The sequence below is a fragment of the Micropterus dolomieu genome, linkage group LG13 (genome assembly GCF_021292245.1).
Source record: "Micropterus dolomieu isolate WLL.071019.BEF.003 ecotype Adirondacks linkage group LG13, ASM2129224v1, whole genome shotgun sequence".
NCBI lineage: Eukaryota > Metazoa > Chordata > Actinopteri > Centrarchiformes > Centrarchidae > Micropterus > Micropterus dolomieu.
The window spans coordinates 28,785,814-28,803,157 of NC_060162.1; the positions used below are offsets into that span (position 1 = coordinate 28,785,814).

General features: G+C 39.6%; 1 protein-coding gene across 1 annotated transcript in view; it reads left to right on the plus strand.

Annotated features, from left to right (window-relative positions):
* The window catches only part of LOC123981397 (ras-specific guanine nucleotide-releasing factor RalGPS1-like), a 131,994-nt gene that overhangs the window by 99,716 nt on the left and 14,934 nt on the right, over window positions 1-17,344 (plus strand). The window contains exon 12 of the mRNA XM_046066186.1: window positions 3,589-3,656. Within this exon, the coding sequence (XP_045922142.1) occupies window positions 3,589-3,656 (68 nt within the window). The remainder of the gene's footprint in view (window positions 1-3,588; window positions 3,657-17,344) is intronic.

Consider the following 17,344-nt stretch of genomic DNA (forward strand, 5'->3'; position numbering starts at 1 on the left):
CAGACCGGTTTCGGCTCATCTCAGACCTTAGGTGACCACCTACCTAGACCCCCTTCAGTTCGTTTATCACCCTGAGGTGGGTGTCCAAGATGCCATCCTCTACCTCCACTTAAGAGTTACCAACCTTGTACAAGGATCGTGGTCTTTGACTTTTCTTGTTTAACACAATCCAGAAGCTCGGTGTGTGCAATGTCTATGGTTGCCAGGAAAGAAGAGATGGCTCAACTTCGCAACAGGCTCAAATGACCCCACTCTCCCCTACAGTAGAATGGTCACCAGTGAGGGTAGTAATGCTCATACTGGTGCAGAGGGGGATCCTAAATCTTCCAAAAAAGAAAAGTTACAAAAGTTGTGTATGCTGTCAGTTATAGTTCTTAGAAATAAATAAAATCAGAATCGATGATTGGAATTGGCCAAAACAAATTCCATTGGTGCATCTCATACAGTTCTACAGTAGTGTAAATAAACAGTGTAGGATTCTAACATGAATCAGTTTGGTCAGTAAATAAATCACATCTGTGTATAGTGCAGCTGTTTTCAGATGAGATAGACTTTTAAAACATATAATAGACTGTGTTGCACAGAGCATTACTAATGACTGTAGTGACAAGACAGAGAACAGATGAAACAAGGCTGATTGTATGATGTAATGTGGACATTACACATGAAAGATTGTGTTTGAAGTCTGCATTACAATTCCCTTCTGTTTTCTTTGGACCAAGCAATTTAAACATTCATCCAAAACACAACCAAATTCACTCTCACTAATTAATGCCCACAGTACCTTCCAACCACAGTCTTTCAATACTTTCCAAATGTGGTGATGAGGGGCAGAATCCAATTTACCAATGTACAAACTTTATTGGGATTATTTTTGTGCCTGTAGACCAAACTGAGCATGTACAGACAGGAGAGACTCACAAAATCACCTACAGTGCATTTGCGTCTTTCAGATTCATCAGTGGGTGCCAGTCTTTTGTTGACGTTTGCGGACTCCATTTCTAAGTTAACGTTAGCTAGTGTTGCTAACACTGTAGGAGAGGCACGCAGAGCACACATAAACATCACATCCTTTGGGTTTTCCCGCAAAAATGCCCCAAGTTTATATAGAAATCAGTCCACAGGCTCTTATAGGCAAACCTGAAAGTCGGGGAATGTCAAATTAATTTGTCTTCAACCAAAATTGAATATAAGTAAGATAAGTTATAAATACAATACAGTTTTATCATTTATTTGTAGGTTAAAAGTTATTCAACTCCTGTATAACCTGTAATTGCCCCCCTAAACTTAATAAGTGGTTGTGCCACCTTTAGCAACAACTGCTAGCAAACACTTAATAACAGGAAATCAGTCTGTCACATTACTGTGGAAGAATTCTGGCCCACTCTTCTTTGCAGTATTGCTTTAGTTCAGCCATATTGGAGGGTTTTTGAGCATGAACTGCCCATAAGGTCCTGCCACAGCATCTCAATTGGATTCAGATCAGGACTTTGACAGTACCAAGAACATGTGCCAATCAGGTAGTTGATTGTCAATACTGATATCTGTAGTGTTGTATTGTATTCTTGCAAATTTTGTGTAAGGACTTGCTGCTGCCTATTGTGGCCAGGACAATATTGAAAAAGTGATTTTCAATCTCAATGAGTCTTTCCTTGTTAAAGAAAGGTTTAATAATAAAACATACTGACATTTCAACATGTCGCTGTCACAGGAGATTCCCACCTGCTTCAAGACAACCACCAGTGTCCCTGTATCTAAAAGTAATATGCAGCTCAGCTTTGAATATAATCTCCCCCATTAAACTGAACCAACAAACTTAGCACTGGTACTAGTACTACACTCTACACGGGGCAGCTGTGGCTCAGAAGGTAGGACTAAAAGCACGCTATAATAAATAGGTGATAAAGACACACACTGCTGTCTACATGAGTGGAGCTGAGGTGGAGCAGCATTATATCACAGTTTGGCTCAGGAGTTAGAGCGGGATGTCCACTAATCAGGAGATCGATGGTTCACTCCCCGGCTTCTCCAGTCTGCAAGAGTCCTTAGTGCCTTTCTGCTGCACAATTGGCACCTTGCATGTGACTGTGACATGTAGTGTAAAGCACTTGGTCAGAAGTGGTCAAAAGACTAGAAAGGGGCTAAGTGCAGTCTATTTACAATCACACATCTCCATTCTGATGAAGATCGCTTAGAAGGACTGTATTTCTTAAGGACATTTAAGAAGGCTAAATTCCCATGCCAAATTCTTGGTAACTTTTACAGAGGAGCAATAGAAAGCATCCCGACCGTAAACATCACCAACTGGCATGGGATGTGCACGGCCCTGGACAGGAGGGCTTTGCACCGGGTGATTAAAACTGCTCAGAAGATCATATCAGTGAGGTGAGGTGCCTACGCAGAGCCCAAAGGATACTAAAGGACAGTACCCACCCAGTCACAACCTGTTCACCCTGCTGCCTTCTGGGACGAGATATAGACGTATCTGCTGTCTTACCAGCAGACTGCAGAGCAGCTTCTTTGAGACTCCTCCGTTCCACCTCATTCTCATCCTCTCCACTACAGCATAAATAATTGAATAGAACGTATTGCCATGCCCACGCTTGTATAATATATGTATATAACTAACTGTAAATATTCTTACATTTTAAACGTTTGTATATATGTTGTGCGTGTGTGTAGCATGAAGGGAGCTACAACTTTTATTTTATTAATTTAATCGTGCAGCCAGGTGTTGTAGAATGACAAATAAATGTACCTTGAACCTTAAATTTTGTGTGACAGATGTGCAAAAATAGAAGTATTCAGGAAAGGTGCAAATCACTTTTCAAGGCACTGTAAATTATACTTTTCATACTGGCCCTTTTAAAGATAACACCCTCCACCAGTGATGAACATAATATTCTGCTTCAATAATGCCTGTGTTGTTTATGTGTATTATGTGTATCTGTTGTTTTTGTTAATTTAATGATGCTGGTGCTTTGGTAACTATTTAAAACAGTTTTCAAAATCTCATCATTCATCTAAGACAAACCAGAAAATCAGAAAGGATGCGCATGGATTTGTCAGAAGACAGATGGAACAATAAGTGGCAGAACCCCTGTTATAGTAATAACGGAGGTATATTATAAGAACTGCATAGTGGACTCAAAAGATGCTGCCATATCACTTGAAAGACTTTCACATTTTGTGGCCCTCAGCAAATGCTCAGTAGTGTTGCAGCTGAATCCTGTCCTTCAATACCTTCTTAACACTAGTACACTTCATAGCTGTGTATTTTATGGATCTAAGAGACTGAGCCATGTGTTCCCTTTTCCACAACCCTCATTTGACAGTGTGAACCCCTATTGCTCTGTTGTGCTCTGACTAATGCACAATTAGATGTCTGTAAACTGTTAGCTCTTGAAAGACAAAGTGTAAACCCATTCTTTATGCATCATTTTCTGACTGATTAGTTCTGTAATTAAAATGCTGGAATTTGTATTACAGCAGTGAGTGTTGGATGTATTTCTGTCTGGACAGTGACTATCAGCTAATCAGAGAGCAGCAGTGGGCTATTGAGTCTGATGGAAACCATTTGTGTTGCAGGCTGTCCCTGAAGATTGAACCTGGCAACAGTTCCCCTCGCATCGCTTCTTCCAAAGAAGACCTGGCAGGTAAGACACACATGTGGTAGAGTTACACTAAAGCAACTGCCTTTCAGTAGTTTGCCCTTTTATTGATTACCAGGTATTTATTTTAGCTACTACTTTTGTTCAGTTTCCAGACACCATCACAATCATTGAAAAAGCAGGGACAGTAGAACTTAATGTAACTTTACATAATCATGAATATAGTTATAATTATCCATGAATTGTAGCAAACAACAAAAAATGGCAAAATAAAAAGGTAGAGGAGGCAATCCAATCATTGTTTAAATGGTTATGTGATACATTTTGTTCATCTTATTAGTGCTAGAGAATCTTGGGGCTAATCTTTCAAAACCTGATGAGAGTGAAGTGTCATTTGGTTTTCAAGTCATTATCTAGTTTTACATTGTCCCCTCATGATATCCACCTCATGTCTGTACATTCAATATGAATCTATGGCCAGCAGCTGATTAGCTTAGCTTTGCATAAAAACTGAAAACAGGGGAAAACAGCTAGCCTGGCTCTGTTCTAAGGTTAAAAAAATCCACTTACAAGCACCTCTAAGGCTCACTAAGTAACACATTATATCTTGTTTGTGCATCAAATGCCAACTAGTAGTATCTGTAGCAAGGCGCAGTGTCCTGGAATGTCTGCTAGTTGCGTGCCAACCTCATAGTGACGACAAGACTCAAGAAGTTACTGTGCTTGACCGAGAAATAGATCAGAACATAGTCCATTGTAAAACTGCAATGTGTTGTTTTTACACTTTTTGTATGGATAACAAACAAAACAAGATACACTGAACAAAATTATGCTGTGTGATGGAACTGCACATTTTCGAGTGGCCTTTTTATTGTGGCCAGCCTAAGGCACACCTGTGCAATACCCATGCCGTCTGATCAGCATCTTGATACGCCACACCAGTGTAGTGGATGGATTATCTTGGCAAAAGAGAAGTGCTCACTAACACAGATTAGGACAGTTTTGTGAACAATATTTGAGAGAAATAGGCCTTTTGTGTACATAGAGAAAGTCTTAGATCTTTGAGTTCCAAGAGGTTCCAACTGCAGGGCTCCGCTGTCAGGCCGGTCAGGAAAGGAAATACACGCAAAAACTAAATAAAATAAAAGCATGCAATTTGACAGGAAACGCATTAAAAAATTATAAAGTTTAATCACGTAGACATGTCATTGATTTATATTTAATTATTTAGTCAACATTGTAACGGGAAACTAGCAGGCTAATTCCTTAAATATAGCATATTGATTTGAGCCTATTCTACTTAGCAATTAATGTTCCGATGTAGCAACAAAGCCCACTGTATATCGCTTCAACACTATTGAAGCACTATTTATTTATTCTGTCAAAATATGACGTTAACTCCGTCCATACAGCCAGATCCATTCACAGAAAAACATCTCGCTGGTTAAGAGTGTAACTTAGCTTCTCTTCCAGTCATCTTAAAAGAAACACACACTTCTCATTCATAATTTCCCTTTGAAGAGTAATATACTATGGCATTTTACTGCTATCAGCTTAATTTAATAGGAAAAACGGATAACTGTGGAAACTGGACTACAATTTGAGCTTTGTGGGAGTCTGTAGTATAACTGACATTATTGGTGGGGATTAATAAATAAATAATATGCCTGGACAGAAACTTGCTCATTATGTGGTCAACACTTTCTCTCACACTCACTACTTGCCCCAGATGTGTGTGATGCTGCAACAAAGCTTTAAGTTTTAAAAGCCTGAAATAAACCAACTACTAAACTAAAAGACTCAAGGAGAGACCGCAAATCTGCCCTTTATGGTATCATATTAATAATTAATCATGTCATAATGACATTCATGCAGCATAGTTCGTTTGGAAAATTTGTTTATTTTAGTGGGTTTATCATATTAATATAATGTACATTTGTGATTAAAAATAATGGTTATTGGTAAATGAATAACTGACCCCCACAGATGCATGATTAAGGGCTCAGACCCCTCTTATGGACCTTAACTAGAACCCTGCTGGACTATGTTGACTATCAAGCTGTACAATCTGTAAAAATGGACACACATGCAATACAGCATACCTGTATCGATAATGTTGTAAATATCCACTTTTTAAAAATGAATGGAGACAATAGCCTACTGTAATAATACTTTTACTTTGTTTATTGTACACACACAGATCACACAGTTAGAAAAGGAGTTGGCAGCAGTGACAGATTTGCATTATCCAAAACATTACAAAAAGAGTCTGAATGCATGGGTCTTGACGTGTTCCATCAAAATATCTACCACTATCAATATTTGTACATCTAAATCACGCAAATTAGGATATACCAACAGTGGCTGTGGTGAGGAGTAGTATCTTTATGTGGATAACTGTTTAAATAACCGTGTGTGTGTTAAATATCTCACTGCTCCAAAACAGCTGATTCAAACTATCAACTTGTTATGAATCCTGAAGCTGCTTCAATCAGCTGTGTTGAAGCAGGGAGAGAGTAAATCATGCAGGACAGGGGGAAACTTTCTTCAGGAAAGGGTAGGAAACACTATCATAGTACATAAACTTCAATTCAACTAAAATCAATTCATACAGCCAGCAAAGTCTTTGCACACTGTGTAACGTTAAGTGAGAAAAGCTAACTTTACACCGAACGGTCTAAACCATATAGATTTTTATTCTATCATCTTTTGGACAAATAACTAACTTAAGTGTCGTCAACATGTTAAGACAAATGCAAACCTATGCCCTTGCAAAATGCTTTACAAAAAACGAACACACAGTAGCTTCATACAGTCTATGAGTAACGTTAGCTTACATTATCCACAGGGGGAAAAAAAGCTAATCCTGCTACTTCAGGAGCTAACGCTAGCCACCGTTGGCGTAGCCTATGTAGAACGACAAATAACCTAACTTACACAAGTGTAACATTCTGTAATTTGTGTGATTTAGATGTACAATACTGACATCGGTAGCTGTTGACGGCAAACATATACCAAGAGTAATGCATTCAGACTTTACTCAATGTTTTGGATAATGCTAACCAGTCACCTACCGCTGTCGCGATGTGTAGAGTAGCTAAAGAACCGAGAATGCATCACTTTACGTCCTGTGGGGACGTAAAAAACTGGGTGGCCTGACAGTGGAGGTCTGCAGTTGGACCTCTCTCTTGAGTTCAGCTCATGATAAATGGGGGCAAAAACAAAAATGTTGCGTTTATAATTTTGTTCATTGTATAACATATGTCAATTTTTACAGGTACGTTAAGTTTTGTGTCATCAGCATAGCGATGAAAGTTACAATAATATATTCATCATGTAGCATGAATCATGTCAAAATATAAGAAGACTTAGAACAGACTGTTGAGGTACTCTACGCTTCAGAGGGACAGTTGATTATGATTATGTCACACTGGGAGCAGAGCCTCTCCTCTTGTGGTAGAGGACAGGTAGAGACAGAGCTGCACTTTCTAACCTAATGCCCTAAATATAAAAACACTAAGACAAAAAAACATTTCCCAAATATACCCCGAATTCGAATTTATATCAGACACACAGAAACTCCCTTATTTACTGGGAGAAATGCCCAAATGTGAAATTATTGCTGCGAAATATGTCTCCTCATGCCATGAAGTGAGGACAACCACAAACATACACACGCTTTAATTACATTACGCTTTAATTACTTGTTTAATGAAATGTATGGGGTTGATTGTTCTGATGTAGTTTGTATGATGCTTTGGCAATATTGTTGTTATACATTCATGCCAGTAAAGCTAATTTGAATTGAATTGAATATGAAATTAAAAGATTAAATTGTCTGTTTGAGAGGACCGAAATGAAGCAGTCTAGAAAGGTGTCTGCAACTCCAACGTTTCTAGAGGACAGATTAAGATACTACGATCCGCTGTAAAATGGAGAGCCTGTCTCCGTAGTCTCCCTTCATTAGCATAAAGATGAGAAGCTGTTTAATAAATAGTATGCATGTAGTGTACGTTTAGGCCATAGCAGAATGATAAATGATCACCTACAGCTTTCTGCTGTTACATCAGGTTTCTGTCTTGACAGTTGATTGATTATATTTTAAAAACAACAGAGAGATGGCTGACTGTCCTGAGTGGACCACACAAACAACCAAACTGGTATACTCTGCCAATGTCACTTCCTGCTTATCTTCCATCATCCCTCCATCTCTGTGTTCTCTGAAGTCATCATGGAGGTGAGGAGGCTGCAGTGAACCCAGTCTGACAAAGACTTTTTCTCTTGCATCAGTAAAGTGTGCAGACAGACCGGCGCAGTGGGAGCTGAGTGAAAAGTTCCATGGGGGCCATATTGCATCAGTTCAGATCCTTTTTTTCCTTTGTTGTGCTGGGGTTTGGAGGGTTTTATTTGGAGAGTGGGCTGAGGTGATGTAATGCAGCAGGAACAAGCCACGAGCTAGATGTAGGTCAGGGTAATGAAGAGGGATGAACCCAGAGCCACATCAAAGACAGCACAGCGCTCTGTGGCTGTCTGTGTGTGAGCTGTGCTTTTATCTACATATGTGGCAGTGAGGCCGTTTTGAGCTGATTGTGAGCATGATTGCTTAAAGTTCGGTAGAATGAATAGGTCTACACTTTGGTCTTTGAATTTCTAATAGTTAATCATCTTCTGCTACTATGTAAATATAAGTATCAGATTGCTAGGTACTGTAAGATGCCCACTATTGAAATACAAAAATCATCCTTTACTCTAATACATTTACAGCAATATTTCCATAATGTACGCAGTCCTCGTTATGGATTCATATGTAGTTCCATTTCTAACATTCCGAGTCATAAAATAATCTGTTTTTCTCATTTTTCCTCTAGTTGTCCTTCTTGTGGTCTCAAGATATGTCAGTTTTTCGATTAGATTTCTTTAATAATAACAAGCCATTGGTCCTATCCAATTTTACTGGCTATTGATATGGTATTTACCAAATATCTATCACTTCCTGGTTCAATTTCTTCAGTACCATATATCTTATAAAGACATCTCCCAGTATTTGTTTTAACACACTACATGAAATGATCCACACTCTGTCCTACATGGCTGACATCCATTTAACAGTTTACTTTTAAACAGGGGTGTGAGAAAAGAATTCCCTCCATATCTGTGAATTGGTGGATGTATGATAGATGTGTAGATGGAGCGTTATTGGGTCACAGAAACCTCCCCAGTTTCATTACATCTGTTTGCCATAACTTGCACATACACCACCTGGTTGCTCTTCACAAGTTGTCGGTTGGTGTCTCAGTTCTCATTTATCCAGGTCATAGTTATCCAAAGAAGGTTAGTCAGGGGCAACTGGACTTGGATGAAGATACTAGAAGACGTTTCGTCCCTCATCCATCCGTTCTGACAGACTGGTAGGGAAACTAAACAATTTAACCTCAGTGGGGTCGTTTGCCAGGATCATCAATACTGCTGGTTCGTTAGTGTTCCTGGTTGTTGTAATGACAGTCGTTATGGTCATTTGGACTACCCGAGGCCAAGACTGAACGACCATCGTTGGTATCTTCACCTGAGGCCAATAGGTTACGTTTGTTGAGTTTCCTGGGAAGTGATGAAAGGACAGCATTGTAAGTGGGGGATAAGTGGTGGCGTAGACCCCCTCCTCTGTTCAATGACGGCTTCTCAACCCTGGTGTAGATGGCTTCCTTGACACCTCTTTCAAACCATCCATTTTCTCTGTCTAAGATGTGCACCTTGTTGGTGGCTTTAATTTTCTGCTCTGTGTGTGCTGTATAAGGCTTTGTCAGCCTTTTTCTGTTAGAAGACTGACATGATGTGGCTCCACAATACAGTGTAACTAATAATCAGGGAACCTGACTTACTGATACTATGCTTTAATTTTTAGATAAATAAATGTTTGCTATTCAAAGCCAGTTTGGCAAGTAAATTCTTTGCTTGAGCTTAAAGTCATGTAGATCGGCTGACTAAAATCCCATGAGGAAGTTAAGGATGCAGCTAATTGCAGTCTAACAGCAGCAACATGTCAGCCATTCTGCAGCAGCGTCTTCAGGGACTGAACACATTGATCTTTTTCCATAGACTCATGTCTCACAGGCTGGCCAGCCGCATGGTGGGATTTGTTTGTAATGGCTACCATAGTAACTGCTATTCTCCCTCTCTCTCTCTCTGTTTCTCTCTAGCATGTATCTCATCATTTTGAATAATTACAGTTTAGGTAATTTGCTGGTATTAATGTTTATAGAGTGAAAGAGTCATTAGGTCTTGGTTACTGGACTGACCGGAGGGTATTGTGCAGTAAAGGAAGGAATGGTTTCCATTTCAGTGCATGTTGATTACAAAAGAATCTTTCTCTGCCAAGAGTGTAACATGCTGCAGTCACTATAATACACAGGCCATCAGTGAATCATTTAGGACGGAAGCGTGTGTCTGAGCTATTCATGGAAAAGTTTGGCTGCACAGCCTGTCGCCTCAGGGTGAACGTTTGGTTTCTGCCACCATGACAGAAACTCTACAAAGTTTTTTTGTTATCATTAAAAGATATGAATATGATATGAAGATATCTTGTATGAGATCACCAGAATGTTTTATTTGTTATAATGAGAAAAACGTCCAGTTAAAGCCTAAAGAGATAACTTTGTAACCTATGGATATATGGCCGTGGTGGGAGGCACATTAAAGTGGATTTTACAAAGACTGTTATAAATTCATAATCAGTGGAGTGGAATGAATACCAGTCCTCCCACTGATTGAGTAGTAGTGGTGACATGGTCGTGAATTTCAACATGTCATGGTTTATTATATGTAGAATATCTATTGTTTTTGTTCTGTAGGACTTCAACCTGCAACTACGATCATTGAAATATAATTGCATATCTGTGACTCCACAAAAAATCTTAAAGGGCCCTTACCCTCCCCATAAGCTTGGTCAATTCTGAGAAAATATAATGAAAGATGCTATAGAGTTGCATTATGGGAAATTTAGGATCTAGTGTTTTTGTAGCCGGACCCAGGGACTAAAGGTCACTGAAGTAACTCTTTTAAATATAAAATTCTAAAATATAGTTTTAGCAGTCACCAACAGAGCATCAAGAGCACTATTTAATGCCCTGACCTTTTTTTCAGTGTGCTTATACAACACATTCTTATTCCCAACTTGTCACATATGGACGCTTGATCAAGACCTCTTGGCATCCCTTGTTAATGCCCTATGGACCATGCGTCCATATATGACGACTTGGGAGTGAGAAGGGGTTGGTTTACAATCTGTGACCTGATACATTACTTACTTTTGAAACAACAGTGTCTGGCTGCCAAGTTCCACCAATCAGATGGTTCTATTTCATTTAAGGTTATAGCCTGTTTATGCTTGAATCATGGTTGGTGTGGGATCTGCGTATTCCAGACAAGACACACAAGATTTGTGTTCTGCCTGAGAGACATAACTCAGGGTACCTGGAAACAAACGGTTGGTTCAGATCACTGTAAGGGTACACTGCTTAGTAAGGAAGTAGCTATTCATCTGCTACTTTAAAGGTGTAATCAATCACTCAAAAACTCTACTTAAGCAACAGCAGCATCAGTAATTCTACATTCTAGAGTCAGAGTTTGGTTTATCTAATCTGGGCTACTGTAGAAACATGGCGGCGCAACATGGCGGGCTTTGTGGGAAAGGATCTGCTCCCTCTGTAGATATAAAGGACTTATGAATATTATATTCAAAATCCGTTACCTTAATCTTACTTAATACTTGTTCCTTTAGGTAAGGTACAGAAGTATTAAAAACAATAGGTAAAGTTACATAAGTAGAAGTAGTCATTATGCAGAAAATTGAAAACTGAGTTATTACTGATGCAGCATTGTCTAAGCTTCATCTTACTGTTGTAGCTGCATGAGGTGGAGCTAATTTTAACTACTTCATATACAGCTGGGTAGTTTAATCTCTAACTATGCATCCTATTTTATTAACTTATGTGGAGTAATATTTGTCTCTAAAATGCAGCACAGTGAAAGTATAATGTTGCAAACAAAGGAAACACAATGTACATTCAATATGGTATGGAAGTACTTTAGTAAATCTATTTAGTTATTTCCACCATTAGGGGTAAAGTACAGGAAACATGTTGCCTTGTACACAGAAAATATATTTTAAAAAACTGTTGTTGTGAATGACTTTGTAAATATAGTTGTTCTGACTTGAGTGAGGTGTTGAATGAAATAACTTTCCATTTAAGGTCACATTGTCAAGGGCAACTGAGTGCAGAAGTGGAGAACTGAGTTGTGGACCCAAATGCAGACTGTTGGCAAGGTGTTTGCAGTACAAATAAAGATTTATTTAAACAAAAACTTAGCAGGCTTACGCTGGGAGCGCAGCGGCAAATGTTCAAACAAAAGGTAACTCCAAACAAAACATAATCCAAAGGGAAGAATCCAAGAACAGGTACAATCCACAAAATAATCCAAACAACGCAGGGACAGGACAGAACACTGACGAGGACGTGACAAACACTGAACACAACTGAGGACAATATATACATAGGCAAACGAGCAGGGAGGGAAGCACAGCTGAAACACACCAGGTACTCAACCACAGGAACAAAGCTAGACAAGAACATCAGGTACAGAAGATTACAAAATAAAACAGGAAGTGAAGTACTCGGGAACACACGAGGACAGATCTACCAAAGTAAAATACAAAACATGGAAAGACTGCAAAATCAAGGCATGGACAGAGACCGGACCAAACAGGAGACAGGACTACACTAAAACATGGAGACATCAGACTAAGGACTAAGACACAGACCAAAATAATAAAACATAGAAGTACACAGACCAGGAAAAACACTAAACATGAACTAAAGCACAAGACTAAGAAGTAAACCGCAGGACTAAGGACTAAGATAAGAGACAAGACAGATACTAAGAAACTTAAACATGCGAATGAACAAAAGACTAGATTAAGCTACTAAACCCCAAACATGACAAGATCAAATAAAGCTTGCAGAACACAGAACACAAAACCGTTATGACGTTTGTAAATGAATGACTTGTGATATTTACAGTAAATATCATAAAAATGAAAATAAACTGTCTACTGGTATTTCTATACCAATTAGGCTATCCATCTCAGTGAAAAAAAATTGCTGTGTCTCTCCATGTTTCAGTGGGACAGCAACATGCGTGTTGCCGCTATTTGCTGCCATTTGTTGTTGTGGGTGTATATTAACATTTAAAGTGCTAGACCCTGAAAATAAGTGAGCTCTTAAGACGAATTTCCAGCGAAAAAATATTATATTTATATTATATTTGGACCAATTCAGTAAATAGCCATAAAGTTGTACTCCGGTGGTGGTGAGTTGGGTGGAAAGTTAGCAACTTAGCCAAGTACACCCGACTACAGTGTGCACTTCGGGGGCGGTGCTCAATGTAGGCGGAGTCAAACATTTGACCCCCATTGTCCACCTTTTTTCAGACAGTCTATGGCCTCCAAGGAGCTTCTTGGAAGGTCCTTGCTCAATGTAGGTGGGGTTTGACGGCGCCCACATTGAGCTCCGCTTCTCTGTTAGCCGCCTTTCACCTGGGAGACCAGCATTAGGATCCCGTGTGAAACAAGATTGTTTTTTTATAAAGTTAAGTGGCGTTAGCTATGTTAGCTTCGTAGCATTAGTGCTAGCTAGCTAGCTAACTATGTTAGCCTTAAAGGCGTTGACAGCCCCCCGTAGCCCCTTACCCTCACCCTAAGCTTCACAGGGTGTGCCTAAACCTAAGTCAGCGTTTGTATGCATGTTGACCAGTAGATCAGTCATCACATGAGGTGAACCCAACAGCTGTGCAGATCCTGTTGGCTTCACCTCCTTGGTCTCTACGTGTTCATGTCATGTGACATATGTCATATGATTTTGAGGATACACTCGTATTTGGAGATTGGTTAAAACAACCTTTGTTGTTGTTTAGGTTGGAGGACTTGTTGTATTTACTGCTGATAGTATTCTCCTCATGCTGGTTAGGTGCTCATTTGAAGTTATAAAACATGGCGGTTCTGGCTGTGTCCACTAGCTTTTTGGCTCGTTCAGCATACGTGTCATGCACCTCGCACACTGGCAAACAGAAGGATTTGGTTTATACAACAAGTGAGTGTAAGATAGCATGGTGGAATTGTGCAAGGACAAAAACGAGAGAAATCCCATGTGACATGATGCATACACACAGTTCATATATCACTTCCTTCCTGTGGGATGGTGGCGCTGCATGTGACCTTAGCTGTGATCACCCTGAGACTGTTAGCTCATTTGAATGATTATGTTCCATAAATCATCTATTTTGGGAAGCTTGGGACTGAGGTTTCAGACCACACTCTGGCTTAGTTACTCCAAGCTGTTTTGTAATGTCTTAATAGCGATCCAAGAAGCTGAGTAAGCACACACATGTGCTTAGACTCTAAGACTCTTAGAAGAGCTAACATCAATCACCTGGAAAATGACTTTTTTGGACACGTCCAGCTGTTTTTGTGAGGTCACAGCTTTCTTGTTTCCCTGCTTTGCCGAACCTGCCAGTCCTACTGTTTGTGGATTTAAGCCTTCGTAACAGATGTATGAAGAAAATGATATCTACATGTATTAATCAAAAAAGACACATTAATAGTCATCTAAAATACAGATGGAAGGCAAATAAAAGTAAAATGTGTTCCATCACAAGCCTCCAGAACAGCTTCAGTGCTCCTAGTCATAGATTCTCTAAGTGTATGGAACGGCATTCTTTCATCTGGTGTTTTGATGATTGTGATGGAGAGCACTGTCTAACAAGCTGCTCCCAATTCTTCCATAGGTGTTCAGCTGGGTAAAGATCTGTTCACTGAGAAGGTTGTATCGTATATGATTCACATAATTTTCATTAAACCATTCAGTGAGCCCTGTGCAACTGTGTTTCTAGACTTCTTTACAGGTCTTGTTGAGGTTTGATGATCCACTTATTGAATCGGAATCCTTTCACACTGCTTATTGAATCTAATTAGCTTTAACATTTGCAATAAAATGGTAAATGGCTGCATTTATATAGCACTATATCCAAAGGGCTTTAAAATTTGCCTCTCAGTCACCTATTCACACACACTCACACACCAATGGCAGCGAGGTACCACACAAGGTGCTGGCAAGACCCTGATCAGGAGCATTTTTGGGGTTGCCCAAGGACATGAGGAGCTGGGGATCGAACTGCCAACCCTGTGATCAGTGGACAACCCGCTCTACTGCCTGAACCACAGCGGGCCAATTAAAAGTTATAAACAACTAAAATTTACTTTAGATCTGTAATCACCTTTTGTTGGCTCAAAATATTGATTCAATGTATCTCAACCATTAACATAACAGCTGTAGCCTGCTTACTTTGTACACTTAGTTTTCATAGGCTCCAAATACTTTGTCAGCATCTAGAACTCAATCAAATCCAACAATAATAATGACTTTATTGATATAGCATCTTTCAAAAACTTTACAATAAAACAATATAATAAAAGCAAATAAGAATATAGATATAAACATGATAAAATAATTCCGACAAATGCCATTACCTAAGAAAAAGGCATTGATACCAGTGACTTTTAAATGGGTAATATATAGTTTTCAGCGGCCACTAGCGGTGCGGTTTTAAGATTGCAACCAGGTGTGTGCTCATAAGCGTGCTCGCTTGAACTAAGAGCGAGCATAATCCGAAACACAATCGCTTTCATACAGAGATCCTGCAAAAAAGCAGGAACACCAGCATGCCGGCTGTGGCTTTTCACTCAGACATGTTCAGGCTCTGTTACTTACACGTTCCCGGCTCAGAGGCAGCTCAACACCTTGCATAAAGCCAGCGAGACGCATATTGGCATAAAAAGGCAGTGTGACAGCAGCTATAGACAGACAGGGAGACAGCTTCAGTAATCTTTTTATCAGCTTGATGTTAAACTAATCCATGCTTGTTACATGATAACGTTACATTTACTGCATTTAGCCGACGTGAAACAGCGGCGTTACCTCGCCTGTCTGCTTTTCAGTAACTAACATTACTATCTTTCACCGGAGGATCAGCAATGTGAGCACAGCTAAATGTATTGGATGATATTGAAACAGTAAATGAGCTGGACTGAATATTATAAATGAGATTGTTGTCACACTTTATAACATTTGGACCGCAGTAAGTAACTTTACTGTAGTGTTGGTGCATGGCTCTTGCATTGTGTTGTTGTGCTGTGCCATTATATTTCATTATTGTATATTATGTGGGTCACGTTAGTTAATGTTACAGCGACTGAGAGGTGGAGAAGCTGTTTACCCAGGTATAGGTAAAACCACAGTAAATCTAAATTGAACGTTACGAAACAAACAGCGGGCAGGTCCGAGCTAAAGTACGTTAGCTGTTAACAAATCGCTCCACATGTTTTTACCATTACATCCTTTCTTGCAGGTGGTACACAGCATAGTTATATGGGTCGCGTTAGCTGGTGAAATAATGTGGAAAGCCATAACATTACATATTATATTGCAATGCACTGCATAATGTTAGCAACTGCTCGGCGTTAGCCAGCGAGCTAACATTACTCTCTCTGTTTCTCCAGCGTTTCTCATGTTGACTGTTTTCACCAACATCATCTGATTCTCAGCGGCCCCACAGGCTTCAGCAAGTAAACCTTTATTGTTGTTTTGTATCCTTTCGTGGAGTTTGTGCTGGAGCCTGTGTTGTGCTGGGGGCCGGTAGTTTTATAGTGTTAGTGGACTGCCTTTTGTTAGCTGCGGTGTTGTTGCTGTAAGGTCTTTTCTGACGGGAAGGGACACTCCGCCAGCGTAGTCGCTTGTAGTCGTTCTGTGCTCCTCATGTGAACACACAGGGAGAAAAGCGGTCTGCAAGTAAAAGGCAGACGCTCAATGAATAGTAACCATGGCAACGGCTTCTGTGCACTGTACAGCTGTAGTCTATTTAACTTAAGTTAAAACTGTAAATGTAAATGCTCCGTATTTGTATAGCGCCTTTCTAGTCTTTTCGACCACTCAAAGCGCTTTTACACTAAACTAACATTCACACACATTCATACACTGGCGGAACAGCCACCAGGGGCAAATCGGGGTTGAGTATCTTGCCCAAGGACACTTCGACACGCAACCAGGGGGAGCCAGGGATTGAACCGCCGACCTTCCGAATACCCACCCCTTAATACTTAATACTAATTAATAATATATGTTTATACACAACATACATTCAGTTTTGCAGGGATGCTCTCAAATCCGAATTCTCTCCTGTTGATGTCCTGATAACTATTTAGTGAACAGTAATATATTCTGGAAACTCTCAAAAAATAAAAATAAAAATTTAATATATATATTCAATTAAATTTTATTTATGTTGTGCCAAATCACAACAACGGTTATCGCTGAGCCTAAACAATATACACACAGAGGTACAGACAGTAAAGGTGATATTGCTATAGACTGAATGAATAGTGGTACAGATTTGGTATTCATAGGTTTTATTTGTTACATACGCAAACAATACAGGAAAATGCAGGGCAGCATGCATACATACAAAGCTGTGAAAACTATTGCACTATAAATAATAAGTAAAAGAGTGAAAATAACAAGACTAAGGGCTCTATCTTGCACCCGGCACAAAGCGCAGCGCAAGTGTCATTGCTAGTTTCCAACCGACGCAGTTGTCAATTTCACACCAAGTGTCCATGTTGTTTAAAT